The sequence below is a fragment of the Lepidochelys kempii genome, chromosome 1, assembly GCF_965140265.1.
Source record: "Lepidochelys kempii isolate rLepKem1 chromosome 1, rLepKem1.hap2, whole genome shotgun sequence".
NCBI lineage: Eukaryota > Metazoa > Chordata > Testudines > Cheloniidae > Lepidochelys > Lepidochelys kempii.
Window position 1 is genome coordinate 284,258,171 of NC_133256.1, and position 25,394 is coordinate 284,283,564.

Sequence of the window (25,394 nt, forward strand, 5' to 3'; positions counted from 1 at the left end):
TTCCAACCCTAATATTCTATGATTCTATGATCTTCCCAACAAAACAGTTGTAAAAAAAATATTTTTTAACCTGGGCAAAAAACAACATTTTCCCCCAACCTCATTCTTGGAAACTGAAATATTTCAGCTGATACTTTCAAAAATGTTGAGGCAGACACCCAGCATAGAAAATTTCAGCCCGAGTGGTTAAAGTTTAGCCAAGTCTTTTGCAGATAAACTTAGGGTCTTATAATGGAAAGTATCAGGCAACCATTACTATAGGTGGCACTAACAGCTCCGCCTATAATTTATCAAAAACTGCACATGAATAATTAGTTCAACCCTGCTGTCTGTACAATAGCATTGCTGAGTAATTCCAGTCTCGTTACTGTGATCACGGTCTCTACCCCTATCGTTTGTTGTCCCTCGGTTGCATTATTTGTAAAATTATGATCTGTTCCTGCAATTGACTCCCTTTGAAGTCAGTGGGGCTCTTTGTGACCACCAGGGTCTGCCCACATAAAGTCAGTTGTAGGTGCCTTAGATTGCAACATAAGCTCTGCATGGCAGTACCAACATGCTCTCTATCTAAACTGCAAGGTGCCAAGTTTGCGGCACCATAAAATAATGACGTGTTCATTTGCACCCTTCACGTTGCATTAACAGGGTTCTGCATTAATTGGTTTGTTTTTTCAAATTGGTCATTTAAAAGGCCTTCAACATTTATTTGTATATACTGTATGCACTGTTTGTTTTTTCCTTTCTGTGAAATATCTGATGGCTTTGTAGTCTGCAAGTGTTAGAGAGAGCTATGTTAATTTTTAGTGTCTTGTCTTCTAGCTTCAACTCCGCCACAATTTTTTTTATGTTTCTAATAATGTTAGATAATCTATTGGCAGGTCTCCCACTCTTGCTTGTGTGGAGGAATACTTCCTCATTTTGAAACAATTATTAACCAGTGCTAACGTGCCACTTTCTTGTGGTGAAAGATTTTTGCAACATTCTGTAAGATCTATTTAAAATAACAGTCTGACAGTCCTGTCTTAGTTGTTGGCATATAGCACTGAGGGACTACCCTCTCTCTTTACTAGAAAAAAATGTTCCGAACTAACACAAGCATTAAAAAAAAAGGAAAGGAAAGGAGAATAACAATGCTGCTCTCTTATAGTGAAACAACCATAATTTAGAAAATTAATCTCTCAGATACATCATAGTCCTTATTTCAAATGTGTCTCGTTACCAAAGAAATCTCCTTGACATTGGTCAGGTCAATCAAACTCTTTGGCCTTAATCAGGGCTTAACTGCCTCAGATCCCAGTCTGCTAAATGAGGAGAATACTACTACTTTACCTCACTGGAGATTTAGGAGGATAAATTAATATATTCAAGGCACTCCAGTACTATGGTGATGGGCAGTATCACAGATACTGGGTTAACTGAACTCCTGTCCCCCCTCTTCTTGGGGGAGTTCATTCCACAGTCAAAAGCCACTCCTGAAGAAAGTTCTGTCTCTTGCATAGATGAACTTTACTCTTATTGTTGAGAATTCCATTGTGCCAGAGCAGCAGAGTTCTCAACCACGGTCTTTGTCCCAGAGCTTTAGCTGATCTTTTAGATGTCCTGCGCCCAGACCATCGAGCACTTTGAAAAAACGCTTGAAACCTTGAACTCAATTCAGAATTCTATGGGAAGCTAGCGTAGATAGTGGAGGACAGGTTTGATATGTTTGCAGTAGCCTGTGTTGGAAGTAGGTCATGGTCTGGTATTTGCTCACCTCCTCCTTCACCCCCATCCACCCCCCACAGGTGTTTGTTGGGAAGTTGCTGTTCAAGATCCATTGTGTTGCTTTCCTGGTTGTTTTTCTAATAGTCCCCTGTTAAGCTATACCAATAGTTTTATACAGGAAAATCTAATAAATCAACATAATCATACAGTAACTTTACTTCACTGACGTGTAGCCAGATAGATTCAGCTTGGTGACTTCAAGGGGCTTTGGATTCCATGGCAATATGGATACCAGTGGAGGAGGAGGAGGAGGATGAAATTAACAGGTTACTTCTGCAGGACTTATCTGGTACAGCTTTACTTGGTGGAGCTTCTGGGCTTGGTCAGCTGACACTGACTGGTGAGGCAGGGCAGTCATGCAACACTTGGGTGGCCAGCAGTGGCTCTAGAGCTTCAGGCTGTGGAAGGCTGCTTTCCTGGTGATCTGTGTAGAGGTCACTGTGGAGGTGCAGCAGCATAACACCAACATGAGAGTTTCCTCCAGTCTGGAGAAGTGTGTAGCCATCATTGCCATTTGGAAGCTTGCCAGCCCGATTCCTATCTGCCACCAGCTAACCGCTTTGGTGCTGCTAGATCAGCTGCTGGGGTTCTTTACATGGAGGTTTGTGGTGCGATTAAGGGGGTGCTGTTGTGCTGAGTCATAGAGCTTGGCAATGCATAGGAAGTTATTGACAGCTTTGCATAGATGGGATTCTCAAAGGAGCTATTGATGGGACCCCCCCCACCCCATGCCTATTCTTTGCTCCCCACACCAGGCCTCGGAGTTTATCAGCAAGAAAGGGTGTTTCTCCATGGAGTGGTAAGTCCTGGTTGATCACTGTGGAAGGTTCATCAATACAATTACCACCTGGCCAGTTTTTGTATTGCCTTGCTGATAGCACATCTTCATGGCAAGGTGTTTTTTGCCCTTTCCCTGTTTCTCCATCCTGAGGGGGAAGGGAACATTCAGCAAAGACTTCCCATGGGCCAATCCCTTGTAAGAGCCAGGCCTCCCTGGGAAGACTCGTCTGCCTTCCCCTCCTTCCTAAAATGCTCCAGCGTTGGCCAGACTCACTAGCTGCCATCTCGGGGGTGGGGATTGTTGCGGGGCTGCGTTTCCCGCTGGCTGCTTGGGGGCCTGGAGTGCAGCAAGGGGTGGGGAAAGTAAGAGGCAAAGAAGCCTGGAAACAGCCCCAGCACCTTACCTGCACCAGCACCTGTGTTAGGTGGGTACCAGGAGGGCAGGCTGGTAGGAATGGTGCCTGAAAGGGGAAGTGGAGGCCAGGAGGCTGGGGGTCAAGGTTGGGCAGTGGCTGTTTTTTTTGCATCTTGGAGCTGACAAACCTATTCACTAGTATGAATGTGGGGTGATGCCAGGGGGTTGACTGTTGTGTGGAAAGAGCCTGCCATTAGGATGATTGAAAGATAGGTCCCAGTATAGTGCATTCTCCATAGTTTGCAGCACAGTGCAAGGTTGGGGTCCAGCCTTTAACTTTGTAACAAAGGTGCTCCAGCATAGCTGCTTGCTTCTGTATTATGTACACCCTTCCCAGGCTTTGTGATTGCATCTGCACCTCTGGTGGCTGTCCTTATGGTGGAAGATGTCACTCTGTGGCAAGTCCCCAGGAGAGAAAGAGAAAGAAAGGTCTTGTTCAAAAAGGCAATAGGCAAATACAGCACTGCTATTTACCAAGATGGTGTCCCCCCAGCTGGTGCAGGTGTGGTGGGGAAATATTAGTTATGTAGGCAATTCTGAGAAAACTCATTGCCTTGGAACATGCATGCCAAAAGAAAGCTCTAATTTGCCTTAAGGTCTCTTATTACAGCCTCAGATTAACAAAGTGCATTCCAAAATAAAGAGAACTCTACAGTAAATGAATGCCTTACAGTCTGTTTTGAACTGTCTCTATAGCCTCATTTGGGAAATTTACTTCACAACGTAAATTAGCTAAAAGTTGAGGGTATTAATGAAACTGAGCCGCAATACTTTGGCTATTGCTTTTACTCTTTGACTACAACAAACACACTTGCCATGCAGGTTTTTTTAACCGGCCTGCGTTGCCAACATCTTGAGCAGAGGTGGGTGAAAGAACAGGAAACACCTCAGAAAGGAGATTGTGGATGCAGCAAGTGGGACATGTGGTTGTGGGATTTGATACTGCAGGGAAATAAAACTTCATAGCTTTTAGTCTAGTGTGGTTAAAAACTAAGCAGCCAGGGAAAGGCTCCCCGAACACAACAGCAGACGGTTGGTACAAGGAAAAAGGTTATTTAACTCTCCCTGTACACTTGTATTGTAATACAGCATATAGTACTGACTGATACAGCTCCCCTCTGTAGCATTTTCAGGCTCATTTTTGTAGAGCTCTCATCCACAGCAATTTCAGGCCAGCTATCTCTAAATCTGCTGTGTAATACCGTTCTTGGCTGCCCAGAAAAAATCTCCTGTCAGACTTCCTGGTATACATGGGATCAAATGGTACCTGTTATGCTGTATGGGCTGCGTTGTGGAAAACCGTCCATGACATCATTCTTAGTGCAGTGGTGGCTTTGATTGCAGAAACAGTCCAGGTCCTCATAGTATAGGCAAGCAGTGGGAGCTTTACCAGAGGTCCTGTTCCTGGTCTTCAGCTACCTCTGCTGGAGATCCTGTGCTTTGACTGCACTGGGACCAGGTATGAGAGTGCCCTGCTCTTCATTGGTTCTGTCAACGTCTTGTACAAGTCTATCTTCCCGTGACTCTTCTCCAAGCATTGAACATGCAGCTCTCCAAAAACAACAATCAAATCTAGGACCTCTGCAGGAGTTCACAAAGAAGCCTAGGGGAATGGGAAGCATGGGTCCACAGGGGAGGGAGGAAGGGGCATGGCTATAACATATGTGACTCCAGGTGTCTGAACTCACTACTATCTGGTATCAAAAAGAGGCACAGCTGGCTGCCAGCCTGCATTTAAACAAGGAGGTGAAATCCAGTCAAGATGACCCCAGAGCCATGGAGGTACACAGATAATCTGATCTAGGGGTGAAGCAATGCACTGGGGAGACTGCTAGAAGTATAGTAGTTAGGAGTGTGCATATGCAAACCTTAGAACAAACAAACTCATTGCAGGCAAGCAAACCATCCTCTTGCAAGGATTCATTACAGCAACTGAAGATGCCAAATTCACTTTTTAAAAGGTTATGTATAGATGCAAGGCACTTTAAGGCAAACTAAAGGTAATTGGATATAACATACCTATGCAGGCAAGCCCTATTACCAATCCTGAGCCATCCAGTCCTAAACTTGTTTCATTTTAGAAATGGCATCAGTTCACTTGATGTGTTAATCTGGCATGCAGATTCAATAGAATGCAAGCTTTCATTTTTAAAACAAGTTTTGACCCTTTGTGGCGAAGACAACCATCTGAACATGAATTAGTGTAGTCCTGTCCTAAACAGCAGATAGGTGGAAACTCTCCCATTCATCTCCCAGTGCTAACTATGAAGCCAATAATGGATATTTAGGAATCAGATTTGAAAATAATGTAGGTGTGCAATTTGCATACACAGTTAACAACTGTTCATACACACCAGTTAACTGCATGCAAAAATTGCCAAACAAAAGACAAAAGTAGTAGTGATCCCAGAAAGGGCTGTGCATCACTGAAACTGTAATCTTATCGCTGTTCAGTGGATTATCTGGACTCAGTAATAATTTAAAAATCAAAGCCCTGGGCCACATTTTCACATGTAATTGGGCCATCTCCCCAGACTGTTTGACATCTCTTATTGAGTGGTTTTAGCTAAACATGTCTCAGTGAACTGTGGTTTACCACTGAAGTGCTTGCACACTTAACTACGGTGGATCTATCAGGCACAAACAATGCACATTTTGACACTTAGTAAATTAGTATAATTATAAAGCTGTATTCTGTAAATAAATGATTGCACTGTTGTATCCTTAAAAATGCTTCAGATTGAGATACCAGACTAACTGAAATTTTTTCAGGCAGAGACAAGATTTAACATAAAAACCAATTACATTATGTGTTTATTAAGAAAAACTACTTCATATTTATATTGAAAAATAGTCATGTTCTTAAACATACACAATCTATAAAACTATACAGATAAGGCTCAATTGACTTCCAACTGGAATTTTTCAAAGTATTTTTCAAAGTACAAAGTATTGTAGAGGTGATTTGTGAATTTTCATGCTGTTTCAGTAAGAAATAAATAAATTAGTGCCAGATAAATGTCAAATTTTAATTTACAGGCATTGGATTAGTATTTGAGATTAATCTAATACAGGCATTGAGGCAAAACAAATATTCAAATATTTAAAACACAGTGTAATGGAAAAACACTATGTGCCCTCAATTCATTTCTATTAATATCTTACTCTGCTTATTTTGCCTCCTTTCCTTTTATCACCTGCCCTTTTAATTTCATCTATTTTCTCTGTGCCTATCCAGACACCTTCTAATGATCTCAAGTGTTAACGTTCCATTGGCTTCTTTCTGGTCTGAACAACTACACTTAGTGACATACAATTTCCCTATATTTCTCCTCCTCTTCTCATAAGGGCTACACTTTCTGCACAGCTACTGTGTAAAATAAAAAAAATCAAAGGCAACACAATCTGCACCACTATGTTCTGTTCAATTTAATAGTATTTTGTCCAGTGTAATGGTATCCTGTCCAGAGTGGATATTATTTAATAAAACTAATGCTATATTCTTTAAATACGATTCTGTACACTAGAGATTTAATGGTGGGAAATTCCAAAGCACTCAGTGTTGGCCCAACTCTGTTCTCACCAGAGGTAAGCCAATATTCTGCACTTTTGAAAATCGCACCCTTACCTGCTATGTGCAAAATTGCTTGTTTAAAATTTAATTTAACAGCAATGAAGGCATTTCATACTGCTATGCAGTTTGTTTGTTTTTAAAACATGTTATGGATATATATTCAGTGTTGTGTGGTGTTTTAAGCTTGGGATCCACATTAGATTACAATAGAAACTTGGCTAAAAGCCTCCTTAATCCCTGAAAAGATGCCTTTGATTCCTGCAACATAATATACCAGACAATTAAAATATTTAAATTAAAAGCTAAACCCTCTCAAAGTATTTGTATGTTTTCACTCTCTTACTGAACTCACCATCATCTACTTTTTTTCCTTTCTAAGAGCCTTCCTCTAATGCCGTGTGGCATTAACAAAATCAAAAATGTGTTAGCACAAAATCCTAACTATATCATGAAGAAAAATGCATTTATTTACAGTTAAATTAAATATAATTAATCAATAAGGGCATCTATGCCTTTCACATTACAGTGCTTTTCAACAAGAACATTAGGATGCAGTGGTCACACTTAGTTTATTCTGTTTTGAAAGATTCTGCCAAGTCTCCTATACTTAAAACTGGGAATATCACCGGAACTGGTAATCACTCTCAGATTTGAAGAAACTTTTTTTGGTGCACACATTATGGGTCATACCCTGCAAATGGATCCAGGTGGATGATCTCTATATGGCCAAAAGGATCCACGCATGCAACCAGTTGCAGGATCTGATTCTATATAATAAATACTAAATTGTTAACTGAAAAACTTTTTAGCCTGTCATTTAATGACAAAAGTGAAAACCCCATAATAATTTATCAACAGTACAGGCCCCAACACTTTTTACATCTCCAGTGAGCAACAATTTGTAAAACAAAAAAAGAGTGTTACTGAGGAAGAATATGAAGACCACAACTTGGTGAATGTGCTACTATTTAACTTGGAATATTAAAGAGTAATTCCACAGTTACAGAACAAGTTACATCTTTTCTAACCAGTTGATTTTGAATTAAAAAAATGTAATCTTTACTTTTAAGATCAATAACTTAATCTGAGAAGTACCACCTTATGATGCTGCTTATATAAGCTTTATATTCCTACTTAATAAAAGGCAAGGAAGACTTTCAGAAAACAAGGACAGAAACCTGTTTTGCTTATTGGAAAAAGATTAGTTTTGATTTTAAATTTAGTCATATGCCTGAGACATTATGTTACACCATTACTTTTTCTTACTCTTCGTCAAAAGCATGGCAAAAAAGTAATACAACATGGAATAGGCAACAATGCTTATTAAAGTACAATGTTTTTAAAGACTTCAATGCACCTCTATAAAACCTATAATATTGTAGCAGACAATGGGAAAATGTATACTAAACCAGAATTCAGTGATTTCATTGACACTACTATGATCTAAATTACAGAAAATATATAGTACTTTGTTTGTGGCTTGGAGAACACTGTTAATACTAGTCGTATAGCAGATCCAGGTTAGATTTGTGGTTGTATTCTCTCACTCTTTCTTCTGCCAGGGGCTGGAAATGATTTGGAGACCAAGCATTCAGCTTCAGAAGGGAAAATGAAGTGTTTCATGTTACAAAGTAGCAAACGGCGTCCAATTAAGGAGTAGCACTGACAGGTTATTAACAGAGCCTCATCTGGTCCTCTTTTCCCAGAAAGATGGTGGCTGCCCATAAAACTTACAGCCTAAGGAAGTTAAGATGGTGAATCCTTCTGGCTCTGAAAAGGATGCAGAGGACTTCCTCAAACAAGGTAAAAACAGTGCTTTGGGGAGAAACCTTTGATTCATATTAAGTGTATTTGAACTATGTATTAAAAGACTTAGGAAGTTTCACCCTCTTGGCCAGAAACCCCATGCCACACCAGGAAGTAACAAAGCAATGACTACAGAAGAAAAGAGGTTCACTGCATTGTTGTCCAGAATAGGTTTTCCAGATACGTGCTTTGAGTCTTTTGTTTGGTAGTTGACAACCATGCCAATACGCTTGTCAAAACCTGGGGAAAGAAGTAAATAAAAGATAAATTTACAGTACTATCATACTTGAGAGGAAATCCACTACCAAGACCTCAAATGTACATGACTGCCTACAAATGCTTAGTATATGACTGTGCAGTCAAACATATATAAAAAGGATAATTAACTAGCCAATAATTATCTATTATTATTAATTCTAAACTATTATTCTAAACTAACACCAATAGCCTCAAAGGAGGGAATCTAGATTCTAGACTTTTAATTAGAGAGAAGCTATTTTTAAAAAATGTAGTTACTGTTTCTATGAAATCTACATATGCAGTTCTACAAATAAGAAGCTAATGATAGTGGTAATCAAAACTAAAGAGTTCTGATATGAAAGATGCTGTTGACAAACAAATGGTTAGAAACAAAGTATGTCTGTCAAAAAGAATTAGTTTTCAATGATAAACGATGTAAAGAAAATGATTACTCTGTTTGATGGTAAGTCTACTCCTCTTAGATCAGTGGAGGAACATTTGGGGAGACACGCAGCGGGACCCAGGCCAGCCCCCACAAGGGGAGAGGGGTGGAGAGAGAGCACCACCCAGCTCCAGTCCCGCTCCGGCTCTGGCCCCAGCTGCTGCCCAGCTCTGCCCTCATTCCCTCTCCGACCCCAGGCCGGCTCTGCTTCTAGCCCCAGCTCCTCCCCTGTTCTCAGTTCTGCCTTCAGCCCAAGCTCCTCTGCTGAGCCAACTGTGCAGTAATGAAAGGGGAGGCAGACAGACAGATTCCATTACTGGTAAGGGGCGGACACAACAGGAAAAATTTGGGCACCACTGCCTTAAATGCTGAAATAGTACTCACTAACATCTCCACTTACAAAACAACAGTATTTACTAGCTAGCTGCAAGGCTTTCCCACCACCAGCCTAGCTGCTCTCTACTCTACCTTTGTATTAGCAGAGTTTTAACATTGTTTTTCATTAGCTATCACAGTGCTCTCCCTGCCACTCCACTATTGTGTGTTCCAGGAGAAATGTACATTTCTAGAAAACTGACACATGAGGTGTTTGTGTGGGGAATGAGGGGAGGCGGAAGCACCTCAAAGCAGGCCAGTACAACATATGCCAGTATTTCTCTTGTAGCTTTTGAAGATCTCCTAATGCCCAGCATGTTAAAAGATAAGAATATTCACCGTGAACTTCTGTTTTATTGTAAAGAGATTCCTACAAACACCACAAAGACTTTTTCTTTTTTAAAGCCTGTTTGGAAAGCAGATAGCTGGCAGTCTTGTTGCCTCCTAATCACTTACTAAACTAAGGCCAAAACCAAAGTTCAGTGGTGAACAGGATGAGGCTACAGAGGCACTAACTTCATGCTGAGGTAGTTAACTTTTACTTAATACGTGCTATGGAAAGCCAAGCCTCATGTTTATTTTCTAGATAACTCGCCAAACCCAAGAAAAAGACCTTCTGCTCCCCATATTAACATCTTTAGTGAAAGCCACAATCGAAACCCAAATGCACTGCACAAGGGCCACTGCCTCCCGTAATCAAGTAGTACTTGACTCTACAACTAATCCCATTCAAATCAAGGTGACTATTTGCAAATTAATGCATTACTCCACCTAGTAAGGTGGGACAATTTGGCCTTAACTTTACTATGTTTGTGATAAGATAATAGAAGTAAAAGGAAAGTACTGTCATACAATATTAGACACACTTTGGTTTGATAGCAATTCAGTGGAACAAGACAGAAAAAAAGAACACAGTCAGTGTGCACTACTAGGATCTGACATATTCAAGCAAGGCCTGATGAAAAAATACTAATCATTTTTTTCCCTATCATACCATTTCACAAACATTTTCATGACTCGGAGGACAGCAGCCTCAGAAAATTTTGAAATGCCAAAATAAAAAAGTGGGGAGAAGAACCAAGATGGCAGAGGATAAGGATGAAGATAGGAGCAAAGGCAATTTATCTTCTTTCTGATCTCCACCATTCTATTTATCTCCCTTTGACCACTGTGGAAATCCCTCCATTCTTTCCCCATTTTAAAAACCACTTCCCCAGCCTCTCTGGAGTTAAAAGGGAGCTTTTAAGTTAATCAGAAAAATAAGCAGAAAATTTCTTACCAGTATATTGCATTGTAGCTCCTAAATATGAATCAATAATTGACCCCAGTAAACCAGCCATTGCGCCAAACACAACAAGTGGCCACTGTGGAGCAGATATATCCAGATCACTCACAAAAACAAGCTGAGTAATGAAGTAAGCCACACCTACTAGCATGCCACCAATGAGACTTGAAATTAGGCCCACTAATGTAACACCTCCATTAGTACCTAAATCAAAGAAAAAACAGAGTTGAGTTATAAACCATTTTGGAAGATGTATTAATTGGCTTTAATGGTTTACTTGACAGTGAAGACAGAACTACCCTCTCACTCCCAGAGGCTCCGTTACACTAGCCTTTGTTTCTCTAAAATTTCCAGTAGTGGCCAACACATTGTCTACACTGATGCTTTCACTATTGTTACTGCTGATGGAACTGCAACCAGTGTTAGCAGTGTGGGAAATTTTGGAGAAAAAAGGCTAGTGTAGACAAAGCAAGGACTGATCCTTCCTGACTGGCATTGTGCTGGGTAGCTTACCCTGCAAAGTTGCTGCCTATGAACTACCACTTGAGTAATCAGATACTTCAATCTCCATGGCTATTAATCCAGAAAATTTCACAAACAATAAGTTAAATAAATATTAAACAAAATTGGAAAGAAAAAAAGTGTCAGTATTACTTAGGCACTTTAATTTTAGGGGTAGAGCGGGAGGAAGATAAAGATATCCTCCCAACCCGTACATTTAACTCTATTTAGCCAGAGTGAGTATCTACTATTCAAACTTTCAGAAGTAGTTCACCAAGATATGTTTTGCCCAAAAGATATTTAAAAGAATTATCTAAAAAAGCAACACGTTTACCAACTTACGCAAAAGGAACCCAGTGAGCATTTATGGTGGGGAAAAAAAAAAAAAAAAAAAAGAGGCAAACTACTGTCTTCACACAATTTAGAAATCAACTTACAATAACCAACTCTCAAATTTAGGGATCTAGATTTCTTTGCTTCAAGAAAACTCAATACTATGAATTGCTTTAAGAGTTAGCAATGTCATCAACTATAGGAGACAGGGAATGGTAAGACAGCAAAGCAGGAAATGAATTGACTATTTGGTTTAAAAGTGCATTTTTATAATCTTTACATTTAAAACACACATTCTGCTACCAATTAGAAATCTTATCTAGCTTGATTTTAAAAAGCATTTCACTTCCCCTTTTTTAAAGGAAGTCAGATGACAATTACCATTCCTTATATCTATAAAATCTATCTTTAAATCTACTGCAATACGAACACACTAATGGTAGTAAAAACAAGCAGTCTCAGAATTCTGTAAGGGTTTTATCTCACAGGATGCTATCTAACTGCAGGTATGTGAATTTTTTTCATAGTAGTAAATCTGTCAAAAAACGCATTTTTCAGGTCACTGAAACTATTCACAAAATCAGGTCAAACACCTGAAAATGAAAAAAATTGTTTTGGGTCAAACAAAATGTTTTGTTCAACCCAAAACTGAATTATTTTTTTTCCTGTTTTGGCAAGAAAAAACTGTTTCAGTTTGAACCAAACCAAAAGTTATTTTTTAATTTTTTGCTCTCTCTCCAAGCTATTTTTTTTATTTACAGGCCATGACAAACAGAATGTGGTAAATACTATGTCAACGTACTTATTTTTACCACATAAAACTTCACAATACTAGCAGAATTTGATTTATTCTTTTTATGGATATGGTTATGTTAAGGGTCCCAGACACAAATGACACATTATTAAGACAAGAATGTATAAATCAGCAAGGCCTTACCAACTGGAACCTTTTCCCATGTTGTTATTAACCTTGGCTCACTTTTACTCCAGACACTGCCAATCTCTGAAGCCCACGTATCTCCAGCAGAGCAGGCCAAAGCTCCCAAAAGGGATAAACACATCCATGATGCAGTGTACTGCTTGGAAAAGTCTATTGGAATTTCACCTGGTCCATTTTCTATCATATATAGCAGAGCCAGCTCCGTAGGGACACCACCATTACAGAATACTTGCACCCAATTCCTCTGCCCACCTTGAGTAAAACAAAAACAAAAATATTTGAATATTTTCATCTGTAGCAGAGAAACTTGACATTCAGCCACATCATACAGTAGCAAAAGCAAATTAAAAAGCGCAAAACTCAAAAAACATGAAAATCTCAAGTCACAATCACTACTTTTAGTTTACTACTATTAAATGAACCACTAGCAAGCACATTGCTTCTAGTCCAGGATGGGGATAAAGAGGAGAAGAATGCTTTACAGTGTTCTCTATTCTGTGTACTACTATATAATATCTCTAACTTTCAAAAGTATCAGGTAAAACACAGTAGCTATTCTTTACAGGTTGTTGGACAGTACAATTCTTCGTGTTTACCTTCTTTGAATTCTGAATCTATACGCTTCTTCACATCTTCTTTCCACTTAGTAAGTTTTGAAGAAGTAACAAAAAACATGAGCAAGGCAGTGAAGAAGCTGTAATTTGCAATTGTTAGGATAAATCCAACCACTAATCCTGAAAAGGGAGGGGGGGGGAATAAAGCAAGTTTAGTTCATGCAATCATCTTTTCAAAACAATTAACAGGAAATTATTTTGGAGTCTCAAAAATTATCAATTACCCCTTCATGATAAACCTACAATAAAATGACAGTGCAATTAGCTAGATCATTACTGTAGTTCCTGAAAACTGTCTACACAATTTAAAAAGAGCCAACCATTTTGACTGAAATTTTTTTGGGGCTTTTTTGCTTTGATCTTGTCCTTTAACATTCCTGAATCTTCCACTAAGTATCTGGACAGTATATGGTTTCTGAAACAGCCATCTGATATTGCCAGGAAACAGTAACACCCATCTATGCAAAATACAAAGAAAATTAAACAATAAGATGAGGCAAATGACATCTAAGTGAAAATCCCTGGATATACCCTGCCTGGAGTATTTTATTGTTTCTAGGCAGAAAGGAGACAAAGAGCTATTGTTATGTTTCCAGCCACCACTATCTAAATGCTGACCTTTTCATGACTTGGATTCTCCCTCCCCCCCCCCCCCTTTTTTTTTTTTTAAAACATAGAGCCACCTCTTTGGATCATTTGACAGATTGCGCATTCCCTGCCATCCATTCATATCATGTCCTGATAGTTGCTAATCTCTTTTTTTTTTGTTCATTTTCTCTCTTGCTTTTTCTTTTCTGTCTGTTATTTCCTTTTTGCCATCCTTCCCTTTGTTGCTTTTTCACATGTTCGTTTTTAACTTTTCTCCTCCTCACCGTGTACTTTGGATTCCCTCTACTTACTCAACTGCTCATCAGAAGCCATATTCTGCTAGTAAAAGAAGACTACTGGTGCCACCTGAGGCTCAGCTAGCTCAATGTCACTGCAGTACAGAAGCTTGGCCTGACTCTCTATATAAGTGAGCTGCTCCTCCAGTTGGTTACGGTAGGAGTTACAAAGGGAGAAGAAAAGTAAAGTTGGTGGCTTTCAAGGTATTGCCTGCCATTCTACCTGCAGATGAAGTACCATATTTGCAGTGTGTGATAAAAGAAGGGAAGATTTGGGGTCGTGCTCTTTCTCCCCAACACTGATCCTCATTTCTGCCCTGTGCCTCATGAAATGGACTAGCACCATAGCTACAAAGCTTGCATCAGAGTTCGGTAATGTTACTCTACTGTACCTTGGTGTTTCTCCATCTAGTCAAGAAAAGCAGGCTTGAACAGATCATTAATTTCCTTTTTATTTTTGGGAGGCAAGAAAGGAGCACTGCCCATCCTTCAGCAAAGGGAACCACAGAGAACAGTCTGGGTCTGTATCACATAAACTGAAGAATCAAGCAGATAGGCTCCCTCCACGTCTCAGATTGAGGGAATTGCTTTCCAGCAGCCTCCTTCCCCATACTCCTTTCACTCTTCTGGCTTAGCATGGATGAAAAGAGACTGCAACCGTCAGTCTCTCCACAAAGACTCCAGATACTGCAGAGTAAGATGGTGTATGTTATCTCATGTCTCATTGCCATTATTGTAGTGGATTTTATAGCTAAAACAGTGAGCTGTAGTTACAGGAGCATAAACTGCTTGCTTAAACAAGTATAAATGACACACAACATTAAACCAACATGAAGCCATGACAGATATTGTATGCTTACACTTATATGTTTACATTATTACTGGATTGAGAGTAGGAAGTCCTTAAAAGTGCACAGAAAAGCAAAAATTAAGAAAGGCACATTAGCTTATATATTAAATAGGTCACTTAATATTCCCAGAAAATACATACCCCCTAAAGCTCCACTGTGATCCAGGCTCTTCTTCTTAAAGCCTCGTGAAGCAATCATTAGTGGAACGACAACTGAAAAAAGCCAACGCCATGGAGAAATAGGCCGTAAAGTACCTGAGAAGTTAAAATAAAGTATTAAATAAAATATTACATACTCGTCTTCTGAAGGATAGAAAATGGTCTACATGTCAGAATAGTAAATCTTTACTAATATGCATTTACATTCTGAACATACAAATCAGACCTGCTTTATTTTCCTCACCCCTTTTACAATTCAGAAGAGAAATACTTTAACTCTGTTTTAGAACAACACATTGAAAAGGACCTTCTCCCTTTGTTTAGTATTCACATACATTAATCCATATAAAGAGAAAGTATTCAGTTTAGTAATAAAAACTTTACTAATCAGAAAAGGAACCAAACTGCAGGGAAATGACATAATTTTTAAATTTCTAAAAGGGAATTACAGACAGTGAAAATTAAAATTCAAAAATACAAAACTAACTGAAGCCTGATTTTAATTTTGGTAGAATGGATGGTGTAATTGTGATTTTACAGCAAATACATAAAGACACTAACGGACTAATGACATTATGGGACCTTTTTCTTCCTAACTTCAAGTAAAGACGTAAAATAATATAAAGCCTATAAAACTTAATTTTCAAAATATTATTTTTATTACTTTTATGTAGCGATGGCAGGACTACATTTGAATAAATAAACCAATTCACAGAAATCTTTCCAGTACCTTATATTCTGATCGCTTCTCTAGAACTATATGAAGAAGTTTCAACAATATATTTTATAGTACATTATGCAATAAATACAAATGATTTTGAAAAAACATTTCACCTTTAACTAAAAACTTCTTTGACAAATAATCTTGGCAATTTAATAAAGTATCCTGAAGACTGGTTAAAACAAATAGAATTATAAACACCTAGAGGAACATGATGTGACAGAGACAAACCAAAACGGTTTATGTAGAGGAAATTTATGTCTCTCGAAACTCCTAAAGTTCTTTGTATGTGTCAACACAAGAGTAGATAAAGGAGAACATACAGTTAAAATGTAGTTGGACCTTCCAAGAGCCTTTGACATTGTCATGTACAAAAAGACTATTAAGGGAATGAAATATTCATGGAGGGGGAAGTAAAGTACTATAATGGTCATGGATCAGAAACTGTCTAGATATAAAGCATGCAGTAGGAATAAATGGACAATTTTTAACTTTTTCCACTCAACATATATGAACTTTCTATACACAAGTATTCATTCATAGGGTATATTTATCTTCAAAACATCCCTTTATATTTGATCAACCTCTTATTATCTATGTATTTATTTTGTTCAAATCCTGTAGTAACCAATACATTATAAAATCTACTTGATCCTAATATAAAGCTATCATTGCTTCCACTGCAATGATTAATCATACTTTTATTTGTCTAAGCCAGTAACGTTGCGGATCTGTCCTTCTCCAAACATGAGCTATCAAACACCTGGCTGGAAATACTAATTGTGTAATAGTCCAACCTCCTTTGGACTATTACACATATAGAATCATTGTTGGTTTTGTGGTTGGCCTAATCTTAAAAATTCTAGCATTTTCCTCCAAAATACCATTACAGGGGGGTCCCCGGTACAAGTCTCCCCCTTATCCGTTGTTTCGCCTATCCATTGCTCATCAATAGGGGAACGTGTTCTGATTCACTTTGGTCCCTATCTGCGTATCCGTCATTTGCAGTACTGTACTGTAAGTTGCAAATGACAGATATCTCGATTGGGACCGATGTGAATTGGAACACATTCCCCTATTGACGAGGGATGGATATGCGACAGAGATGCATAGCCATGGGTGGGCTGCGGCTCACCCACTTAATATCCTGGCCTACCCCCCCAGCCTCAGCTCTGCTCCTGCCCCAGCGCTTGCCCCATACCGCCGCCTGGCATGTCAGCCAAGGAGCAGGGTTGGGCCCCGGGGGCTTCCAAGCTCCTGACCCTCCTCTCTGGCTGGAGCGCTGGGCGGAGTGGAGCAAGGCCCCACACCCCAACCCCACTCCCCGGCAGGAGCGCCGGGCGGACAGAGCATGGCAAGCCCCAAGTGCCAGGCGGAGCAGGTACACACATTTTTACCAGGCCCCCCTTTTTTCCAGTAGCCCCTGGCCAGAGCATCTATCACATCCCCCTCCACCACAAGACCAGCTTGGTGGTGGTGGGGGGGGGGGGCGGCCAGCTCGCTCTTACCCCTCCACTCCCCATCACTGCCCGCCCACCCAATGTCCTCCTCTTACCTACGCCACTGCTGAACCAGCGGGTCCCTGGTATACATTGTTTCGGTATCCGTGGCCAGGGTGGATAAAAATCAATGATTTAAAAAAAAAAAATTAAAAATTGGATTTTATTTAAATTGGATTTTTTTGATAAAATGCTTTTTGAGGAAAAAGCCTATCTAAAGATAGTTTTAATTAAGATACAGTATAGCTCAGAGATATCTCATCATGGAATGGGGATTATAAATGAGAAAAAGCAGTGCTTGGTCAGCAGAGCTCAAAGCTCTGCAGATGCAGGGGTTCTTGATCCCCAAGGGCTCAGGGGTATTACAGAGCAGGCACATTCTGCAGTGATGTATCTGAAGTCTGGCATGACATGAGTAATTAAAACATGGAAAGAGGCCTCATTTCTTGGAGGACAGAATTAGGGAAGTAAACAGATCATTAGGCTGAGGTCAGTAGGCTAAAAAGACAATGTCTGGGCCGGCTACAATAGGAGGGAGAACACCCACTGAACCATTTATTAACAATGGACAAGATAAGTTAGGACTGTAAAAAGAGGAGGTTGAGAGTGCACAATGCATGGTCAGAGCAGGCTGCAGAGGGACTGGTTCTTGCAAAATAACCAAGCCAATCCAAAAATGTGTGATGCAATGTATAGTAAATGCAATGCAACGTGTAAATGTATATAAATGAAGAGGTTTTCTGTGTAATTTTGGAGGCGTGGTACGCCCTATACCCACCCCCTACACTTGAGTCTGATCAGCTTTGCATAGGTTTGCTGTATGCCAAGTTAAAGAACCTGAATGACGAAATACGGAGTCAAACGAGGTTTTTGGATTCCAGAGAACAGAATGAGGTGTTCTACCACAACTAGACAAATTATTCTGGATAAGTAGGGCCTTTCATTTTTGGCTTTTATTGCATTTAATTCTGCCTGGGAATCCAAGAAATGAGTCTGCTATGGGCAATGATTTAACTATTTTGAAAAAATTAGCTTAAATGCCCTGTATAACAACAACAATAACAAAAACAGGTGAAAATTGATGGAAAAAAACTATTTATTTTTCTGGGTAAATACTGGGGTTTATTTTGATGGACGGAAGAACAAGGGAAAAAATTGTTCAGTAGATTAATGCTTTGGTGAATGGAATTCAATGTGGTTTGCTGCAGAACTAAAACATAACTCAAAACATGAGTTTAACAAAACAACACATCTCTAAACCCAAAATAAAACTTATTTGAATAAACAGTTTACTGTTGTAGACTTAGAACAGGGGTTCTCAAACTGGGGGTCAGGATGTTAGATCATATTAAAGTAGTTCTGTATTAAAATCCATAGTTTAAATTCCAGGGTATTACTAATTAAGAGGTCTCTTGGTTTTTAGTACCGTTTCTCTCCCGCTGTGTGTGAAAATTGCAAGCTCCTAATTGTTAGTACATTCTAAGACAGAGTCTGTTCTCAAAGCAATTCTTTGTAACAACCACCACTCAGAGAGAGACTCAAAGCAATACTCTGTAACAGAAACAGCACCCAGAGACTCCTCGCCCTTTTGTTGTATTCATCTCGCTTTGTTAACAATTGTGATTAAAATAGAGATAGAGGATGTATGTGGATGGATGCTTGGTGTGGATAATAACTGAATGATCAGGGAAGTGCCAGCCTAAGAAGGCAGTGTCCATTGGCTGAAGAAGGCGTCAAGTGGAAATAACCAGAGGACCCCCCGGAGGGCAGACTGGAATCCACCCAACAGCCTCAAGAATGGGAGAACCAAAGAACAAGATAACATCTGTCAGCACGGAGCTGTCAGGAATGTGACATCTGCTGATTGATTCAGCAACAGCATGATGAAGCAATTCCCATAGACTGGCATATGAAGACATTCCTATAAAAATGGACTCTAGAAAGTGAGAACTTTGGGGTCTGATTCTGTAAACCAACTTCCAGGAGCATCAGATGTGCATCTGACGAGGCCCTGCTCCCTCCTCATGTCCAGGCCACCTGGCCAGTGGCTTGGCATGAGCAACTCTAAGGCTGGTAACTATGATAACACCTTGCAGAACCTGTGTGTTAAATGTGGTATTTTGGCTTTTCCCCTTTAATAAGATCCTGCTGGTTTTTATTTTATTGGTATAACCAGGACCTCTCAGGGGGTTGCGAAGTTAATACATGGGGGGTCCTGGGCTGTCAGCCTCCACCCCAAATCCCACTTTGCCTCTAGCATTTATAACAGTGTTAAATATACAAAAAAGTGTTTTTAATTTATAAAGGGGGGGGGGTCGCACTCAAGGGCTTGCTATGTAAAGGGGATCACCAGTGTAAAAGTTTGAGAACCACGGACTTAGAACTATTAGCCTATAAACATTTACATTTAATAACTGGGCCACGCCATTTGCAGCACATACACTTAACTTCATTCCTTTCTCATGGGGTTTTTTTTTTTGTTTTTTTTTTTTTTTTACAACTTTTGAATACTTCCTTGTGTTCTGAAATGTATTCAGATACAGATTTTTGTTTTCTTCCCATTTTAGTGGGAGATCTTTAAACCATTATCTGCTGACAGCTTTAAATGTGTACGTGGTGGGTGTGAGATTCATCAGTACATTCAGATGTGCACGCACTTCAGAGCTTGTGTTTGTATCTTCTAGACCAAAGGTTCTCAAACTGTGGTCCGCGAGCTCCATTCAGGTGGTCCACAGATAGTTCCCTCTAAGGTGCGCACCTGGGCGGCCGCACACAACAGAATGAAGGGCCACCACTAATGGCATGGCTCCACTAATTAGGCATGGCTCCACTAATTAGGTGCCTGGACCCTGGAGAAGAAGCACATGTAAGATGAGATGGTGGTCTTGGGGGGAATAGGTGGGAGGGAGCAGTGGGTGAGAAGAGCGGGTGGTGGGAATTTGGGACATGCATGGCTGCGGCGGCCAGAGAAAGTGGCAACTTTCCCCAGCTCCAGGACTGTGGCTGCCGGGGAGAGATGGCCCTCCTTCCCAACCCCAGCTCTGGGGCTGCCATGGCAGGGGAGAAAGGACAAATCCGTTGCATTAGAAAGGTAAGACCACTGATATTAAAATGAGTGTGCGCTCTTACTTGTAGAACAAAAAAACATTATTAAGGTTTTTTTTTTTTTTTTTTTAAAAATAGGGCTTTTATCCAAAGCGCTTTACAATAGTTAGCTAAGGGTACAAATAACATTTGGAAAGATCATTAAGTGGTCTGCCGAGACCCTCAGCAATTTTCAAGTGGTCCATGAAAAAAAAAGTTTGAGAACCACTGTTCTAGACCAAGGGTTCCCAAATTTGTTTTGTGGGCCAGGCACCACTTCCCGCAGCTCCCATTGGCTGGAAACGGCGAACCATGGCCACTGGGAGCAGCACGTGGCCATACCTGAGGATGCTCAGGTAAACAAAGGGTCTCGTGGCCCCCCAGGGGCTTACCCTGAACAAGCTGCAAACCAAGTTTGGAAACCCCTGTTCTAGACTAATACATAGCCTTTTTACTTCAACAGGCAGCTTTGCATATACACACAGACTAACGTATTATCATAATACATATATCTCATGCAATGTATTGTATTTTCCTAATAAAACAAGTCATTTTTATATGAATGACACAAAAGTAGGGTGAAAAATAGGAAAAAAGTGAATAATACTTTTTGTAAAACCTGGGATTTTTTTTGGTAAAATTCGGTTTAAACTGAAAACGAAGGAGCTTATGGATAAGGCAATTGGAAAAGGTCTCAGAGGGAATCCCAACAAATGATGCATGTCTTACGCTATGCAAAAAGATTCACAAGACAGAAGTACCCCTTCTTCTCCTCTGTACCAGAGTGCAAAGCAAGTGCTTTGGGAGATGACAGGAAGGCAGCCTTGTTGCTATGAACCTCTTATAGTATACATAGGAGAGGAGCTCCACTTGGGCATACAGTAACCCCCCCCCCTTAAAGTCGTCCCGGTTAACACTGTTTCGTTGTTACATTGCTGATCAATTAGGGAACAGGCTCATTTAAAGTTGTGCAATGCTCCCTTATAATGTCGTTTGGCAGCCGCCTGCTTTGTCCACTGCTTGCAGGAAGAGCAGCCCGTTGGAGCTAGCTGGTGGGGGCTTGGATCCAAGGTGGATAGGCAGCCACCCTGTCAGCTCCCCGCTCCCCTAAGTTCCCTGTGCAGCTGCTGCCCAGCAGGCTATCAATTGCCAGCAGTTCAGCTGTCCCTCCCGCCACTGCCATGTGCTGCTCCTGCCCTCTGCCTTGGAGCTGCTCCCCGAGCCTCCTGCTTCTTGGGGGGGGGGGGAGAGCAAGGGCTAATGTCAGGGTGTCCCTCTCCCCCTTGCTCCTGCACCCCGCTTACCCCATCTCCATAGAGCAGGGGGACATAGGACAGAGGGAGCTTCCTGGCAGCAGCTGTGGTCTCAGCTTGCTGATTAACTTAACAAGGCAGTGTACTTGAGTGGGTCGGTTTACTTAAAGGGGAAAGGCGCATGGCTCTCTCACACACACGCGGTGTGTGTCTTTGTCTGCCATGCTGTCTCCCCTCCCTCCATTCCTGCTGCCTTGTAGAGTGTGAGGCTGCATTAACAATGAGTTAACCGTTGGAAGGCTCAGCCAATTGCTAGTTCATCATTTAGCACTAAGGCATTCCTTGGGAAATATCCCACCCTCTGATGTCAGCACCTCAACCAAGCTTCACAATCATCTTTGTTTAAAACTTATACTGTGTGTGTGTGTGTGTGTGTGTGTATTTTATATCTTTTGTCTGGCAAAAATAAAAAAAATTTCCTGGAACCTAACCCCCCCATTTACATTAATTCTTATGGGGAAATTGGATTCGCTTAAAGTCGCATTTTTCAGGAACCTAACTACAACGTTAAGTGAGGAGTTACTGTACCTAAGATGAAAAGGAGTATTTGTGGCACCTTAGAGACTAACAAATTTATTTGAGCATAAGCTTTCGTGAGCTACAGCTCACTTCATCAGGTGCATTCAGTGGAAAATACAGTGGGGAGATTTATGTACATAGAGAACAAGAAACAATGGGTGTTACCATACACACTGTAACGAGAGTGATCACTTAAGGTGAGCTATTATTCTCGTTACAGTGTGTATGTACATAAATCTCCCCACTGTATTTTCCACTGAATGCATCCGATGAAGTGAGCTGTAGCTCAAGAAAGCTTATGCTCAAATAAATTGGTTAGTCTCTAAGGTGCCACAAGTACTCCTTTTCTTTTTGCGAATACAGACTAACACGGCTGCTACTCTGAAACCTGTACCTAAGATGTGCAAGAAAAAGCCTAGTAATTTCCAGGATCACCCAACACAAAATTTTCTATACAAATTTGTATGGGTACTGTGCATGCCAACTGATTTTAAATTTACAAGGCTTCTTATATTTCTTTTGAGAAAATAAGTAAATTTCCATGTAAAAACTCTTCAGTTAAATTACTATACTATTACTCACAGAGTTCATACATGTGGTTAAGGACAATATAAACATGTGGCAGTTCCCTTTACACACTGCAGCCACCTTAACTCAAAACCAAAAGAAACACTGATGAATTCTTTCAACGGTATTGAAAAGTCTTTGTAATTAAGTATATCGTTAGCGATGCAGATGTTGAAAGAATCTGCATGTTGTGATTCAGTTAGGGTAATAGATGGAACGTGTACAGTCACCAGACATAATCACTAAAAGGATAATAGAACATTTACGTGAAGTATTCTTTAATACTCTCCTACTACAATGATCCTAACATGTATTTTCTCTACAAGTAATAATATTGATTGAAGAAAAATCTTAACTGCAAATTAACAAAATATGATCAAGATATATTTTATGAGAGGATTGGCACATCTTGCTTCTGGAGGCTGAGCTCATTGCACACACTCCTTGTATTCCTCAATTCCCCCCACAAGCTCCCAGGGTCACCCTCCCATTTCCCTCCATTTTAGGAACTCCATGCAGAAACCCCTCCTTCATGCCAGGGGCTCTGTGTGCCCCCTTTTCTCCCTGTGCCACTTGTCTCTGTGCCCCCCATCTGCCGCCTGTCTCTGAGCCCCTCGTCCTATGTTCCCCCTTACACAATTATTTCATTTTTTCTGTCTGGGAGATAAGTCATTCAGGGCAACCACATTTTAAACTCTATTGAATCAATGGGCAGAGCTGAGATGAGGGGTACTATGCTGGAAGGTATTAATGGCTACCATCAACCGGTTCTTTGATCTATAGACCATTACAGATCTCACTGAAGCTGACTGGTCTCTAACCACATGCCAGGAATCATAGAATCATAGAATATCAGGGTTGGAAGGGACCCCAGAAGGTCATCTAGTCCAACCCCCTGCTCAAAGCAGGACCAATTCCCAGTTAAATCATCCCAGCCAGGGCTTTGTCAAGCCTGACCTTAAAAACCTCTAAGGAAGGAGATTCTACCACCTCCCTAGGTAACGCATTCCAGTGTTTCACCACCCTCTTAGTGAAAAAGTTTTTCCTAATATCCAATCTAAACCTCCCCCACTGCAACTTCATGTGAGCCTTCATGTGTCCTCCACTGGTTTTTCAGCTTTCATCAAAATCCATAGGGTCCTACTGATGACTAGAACATTCTCTAAAAATTTGGAGTTGACAGGAGGCAGTATGAAAAAGTTATCATTTGCTAACAGAGACAGAGAGACGATGGGGGTTCAAGTTGAGCATATGGCTAAGTTTTGCTCAGCCAAGTAGGCTGGCCACGGACTTACCATAGTATGTACTTGCTGTCATAGACACAATCCAGAAAGATAACGAAATACAAATAAGCAGGCTCAAAATGACAATATTTGTCATCATTTTGATAGATTCTTTGTAATCCTCCTGCTGGTATGACATGGGAATTCAGAAGACAGTTACCTATGGGAGGAAAAGATCACATACACAATTTCAATTAAAGAACCATTTTTGTTAAAAACAAAGTTTAATGCAGGGGCTGTGGCTTGGGCCGTAGCACTGGGGGACCATTCCTCAGATCCCTGCTGAGTTAAAGACAACTACACTCCCACATGGCAGCGCCCCCCACCCCCCGACAGGGGAGCCTCTGGAAACTAACCCAGCAAGAGGGAGCCTCTCCCAACGCGCACACACAAGGGACGCCAAGTCCATGTCACCACCGAAAGGAAAGAGGGAAAGTCAGAAAGGGCAGAACAAGTTTGTGACAGCCCCCCACCTCCATGGGAGCGTGTCGGGCGGGCCCTTCCCCGTACGGTGGAGATTCAAGGGTGGTGGTGTGGGGTCTGCGTGAGGGGCTGGGCGGGTCCCTGCACCTTGCACAAGGTGGCGGCCCGGCTGCGGCGGCGCCTCTAGGCCCAGGTCGGCGCAGAAGGGGGGGGGGAGGGGGGCACTCAACCTCACCCTCTGCCAGGCACGGCGAGCTCGCTGTCCTGCCCCGGCCGCTGGGCGAGCCTCATGCTTGGCCCCCGCGCCGTCGGGCACCAGCGCCGCCAGATCGACCCCGGCTCCGCGCAGCCTCAGGGCTCCGGCCGCCACCCAGCCGCGCATGCTCCGTGCTTCCTGCCCATCTGCGGCCGCTCAGGGAAATACTCTCCGCCGCTCGCGCAGCGCCGTGACAGCGTGGGGGGGGGGACGGGGACGCGGGGAACTGAGCCCCCATGCCCCACCGAGCCCGTGAGAGCGGGGACTGGCCCTTCCCCACTGGCTCCGTGCCCCGCCGTGCCTGGGACAATGGGTTCCGACCCCTCCCGGAGTCCCACCGAGCACGTCTCCCCACACCTGTGACAGCAGAGACTAATCCCCCCTCAGAGCCCGCGCCCCCTGCGTGACAGTGGGGACTGACCTGCCCGCCGAGCCTATGCCCCCACCCCTATGCCAGGGGGGAGTAAGGCACCCCCGCACATCGAGCCCATGCTCTCCATGACTGGAACTGAATCCCACCCCCACCCCATTCCTGCCCGCCCTTGTGGCAGTGGGGACTGACACACCCCCACCGAGCCCATGCCCTGCACACCCACCAGTGACAGCGGCGACTGCCCCCCCAATCTCTCTGACAGCAGGACTAACCTCACTCACAGAGCCCATGGCCTTCTGACAGCAGGGACTGCCCGCCTAGCCTTGTGATAGCAGGATCTGATTCCCCCCCACTGAGGCCAGCCCCCACAACTTCCAAGTAACAATGGGGACTA

General features: G+C 41.7%; 1 protein-coding gene across 2 annotated transcripts; it reads right to left on the reverse strand.

The window, feature by feature from the left end:
• Window positions 1–5,743: 5,743 nt before the first annotated feature.
• Window positions 5,744–24,896, reverse strand: TMEM19 (transmembrane protein 19). 2 transcript variants are annotated; one of them, XM_073327769.1, is made up of 7 exons: window positions 24,607–24,896; window positions 23,961–24,108; window positions 14,945–15,058; window positions 13,052–13,189; window positions 12,453–12,707; window positions 10,676–10,885; window positions 5,744–8,579 (listed from the first exon to the last, which is right to left on the reverse strand). In XM_073327769.1, exons 2-7 carry the CDS (start codon window positions 24,085–24,087, stop codon window positions 8,416–8,418), a joined length of 1,008 nt encoding a protein of 335 aa, XP_073183870.1. In that variant the 5' UTR covers window positions 24,088–24,108; window positions 24,607–24,896; the 3' UTR covers window positions 5,744–8,415. The 2 variants fall into 2 exon arrangements, with proteins under 2 accessions (XP_073183870.1, XP_073183871.1); XM_073327770.1 differs by lacking the exon at window positions 13,052–13,189.
• Between the last annotated feature and the right edge of the window lie 498 nt (window positions 24,897–25,394).

Coding starts and splice junctions, on each gene's coding strand:
- TMEM19 (XM_073327769.1), bottom strand. CDS start 24,087: ATGTCATACCAGCAGGAGGATTACAAAGAATCTATCAAAATGATGACA. Junction 13,190..14,944: donor TCACAGTGGAGCTTTAGGGG/GTATGTATTTTC, acceptor CTCCCTTTTCAG/GATTAGTGGTTGGATTTATC. Junction 10,886..12,452: donor ATGGGAAAAGGTTCCAGTTG/GTAAGGCCTTGC, acceptor TCTTTGATTTAG/GTACTAATGGAGGTGTTACA.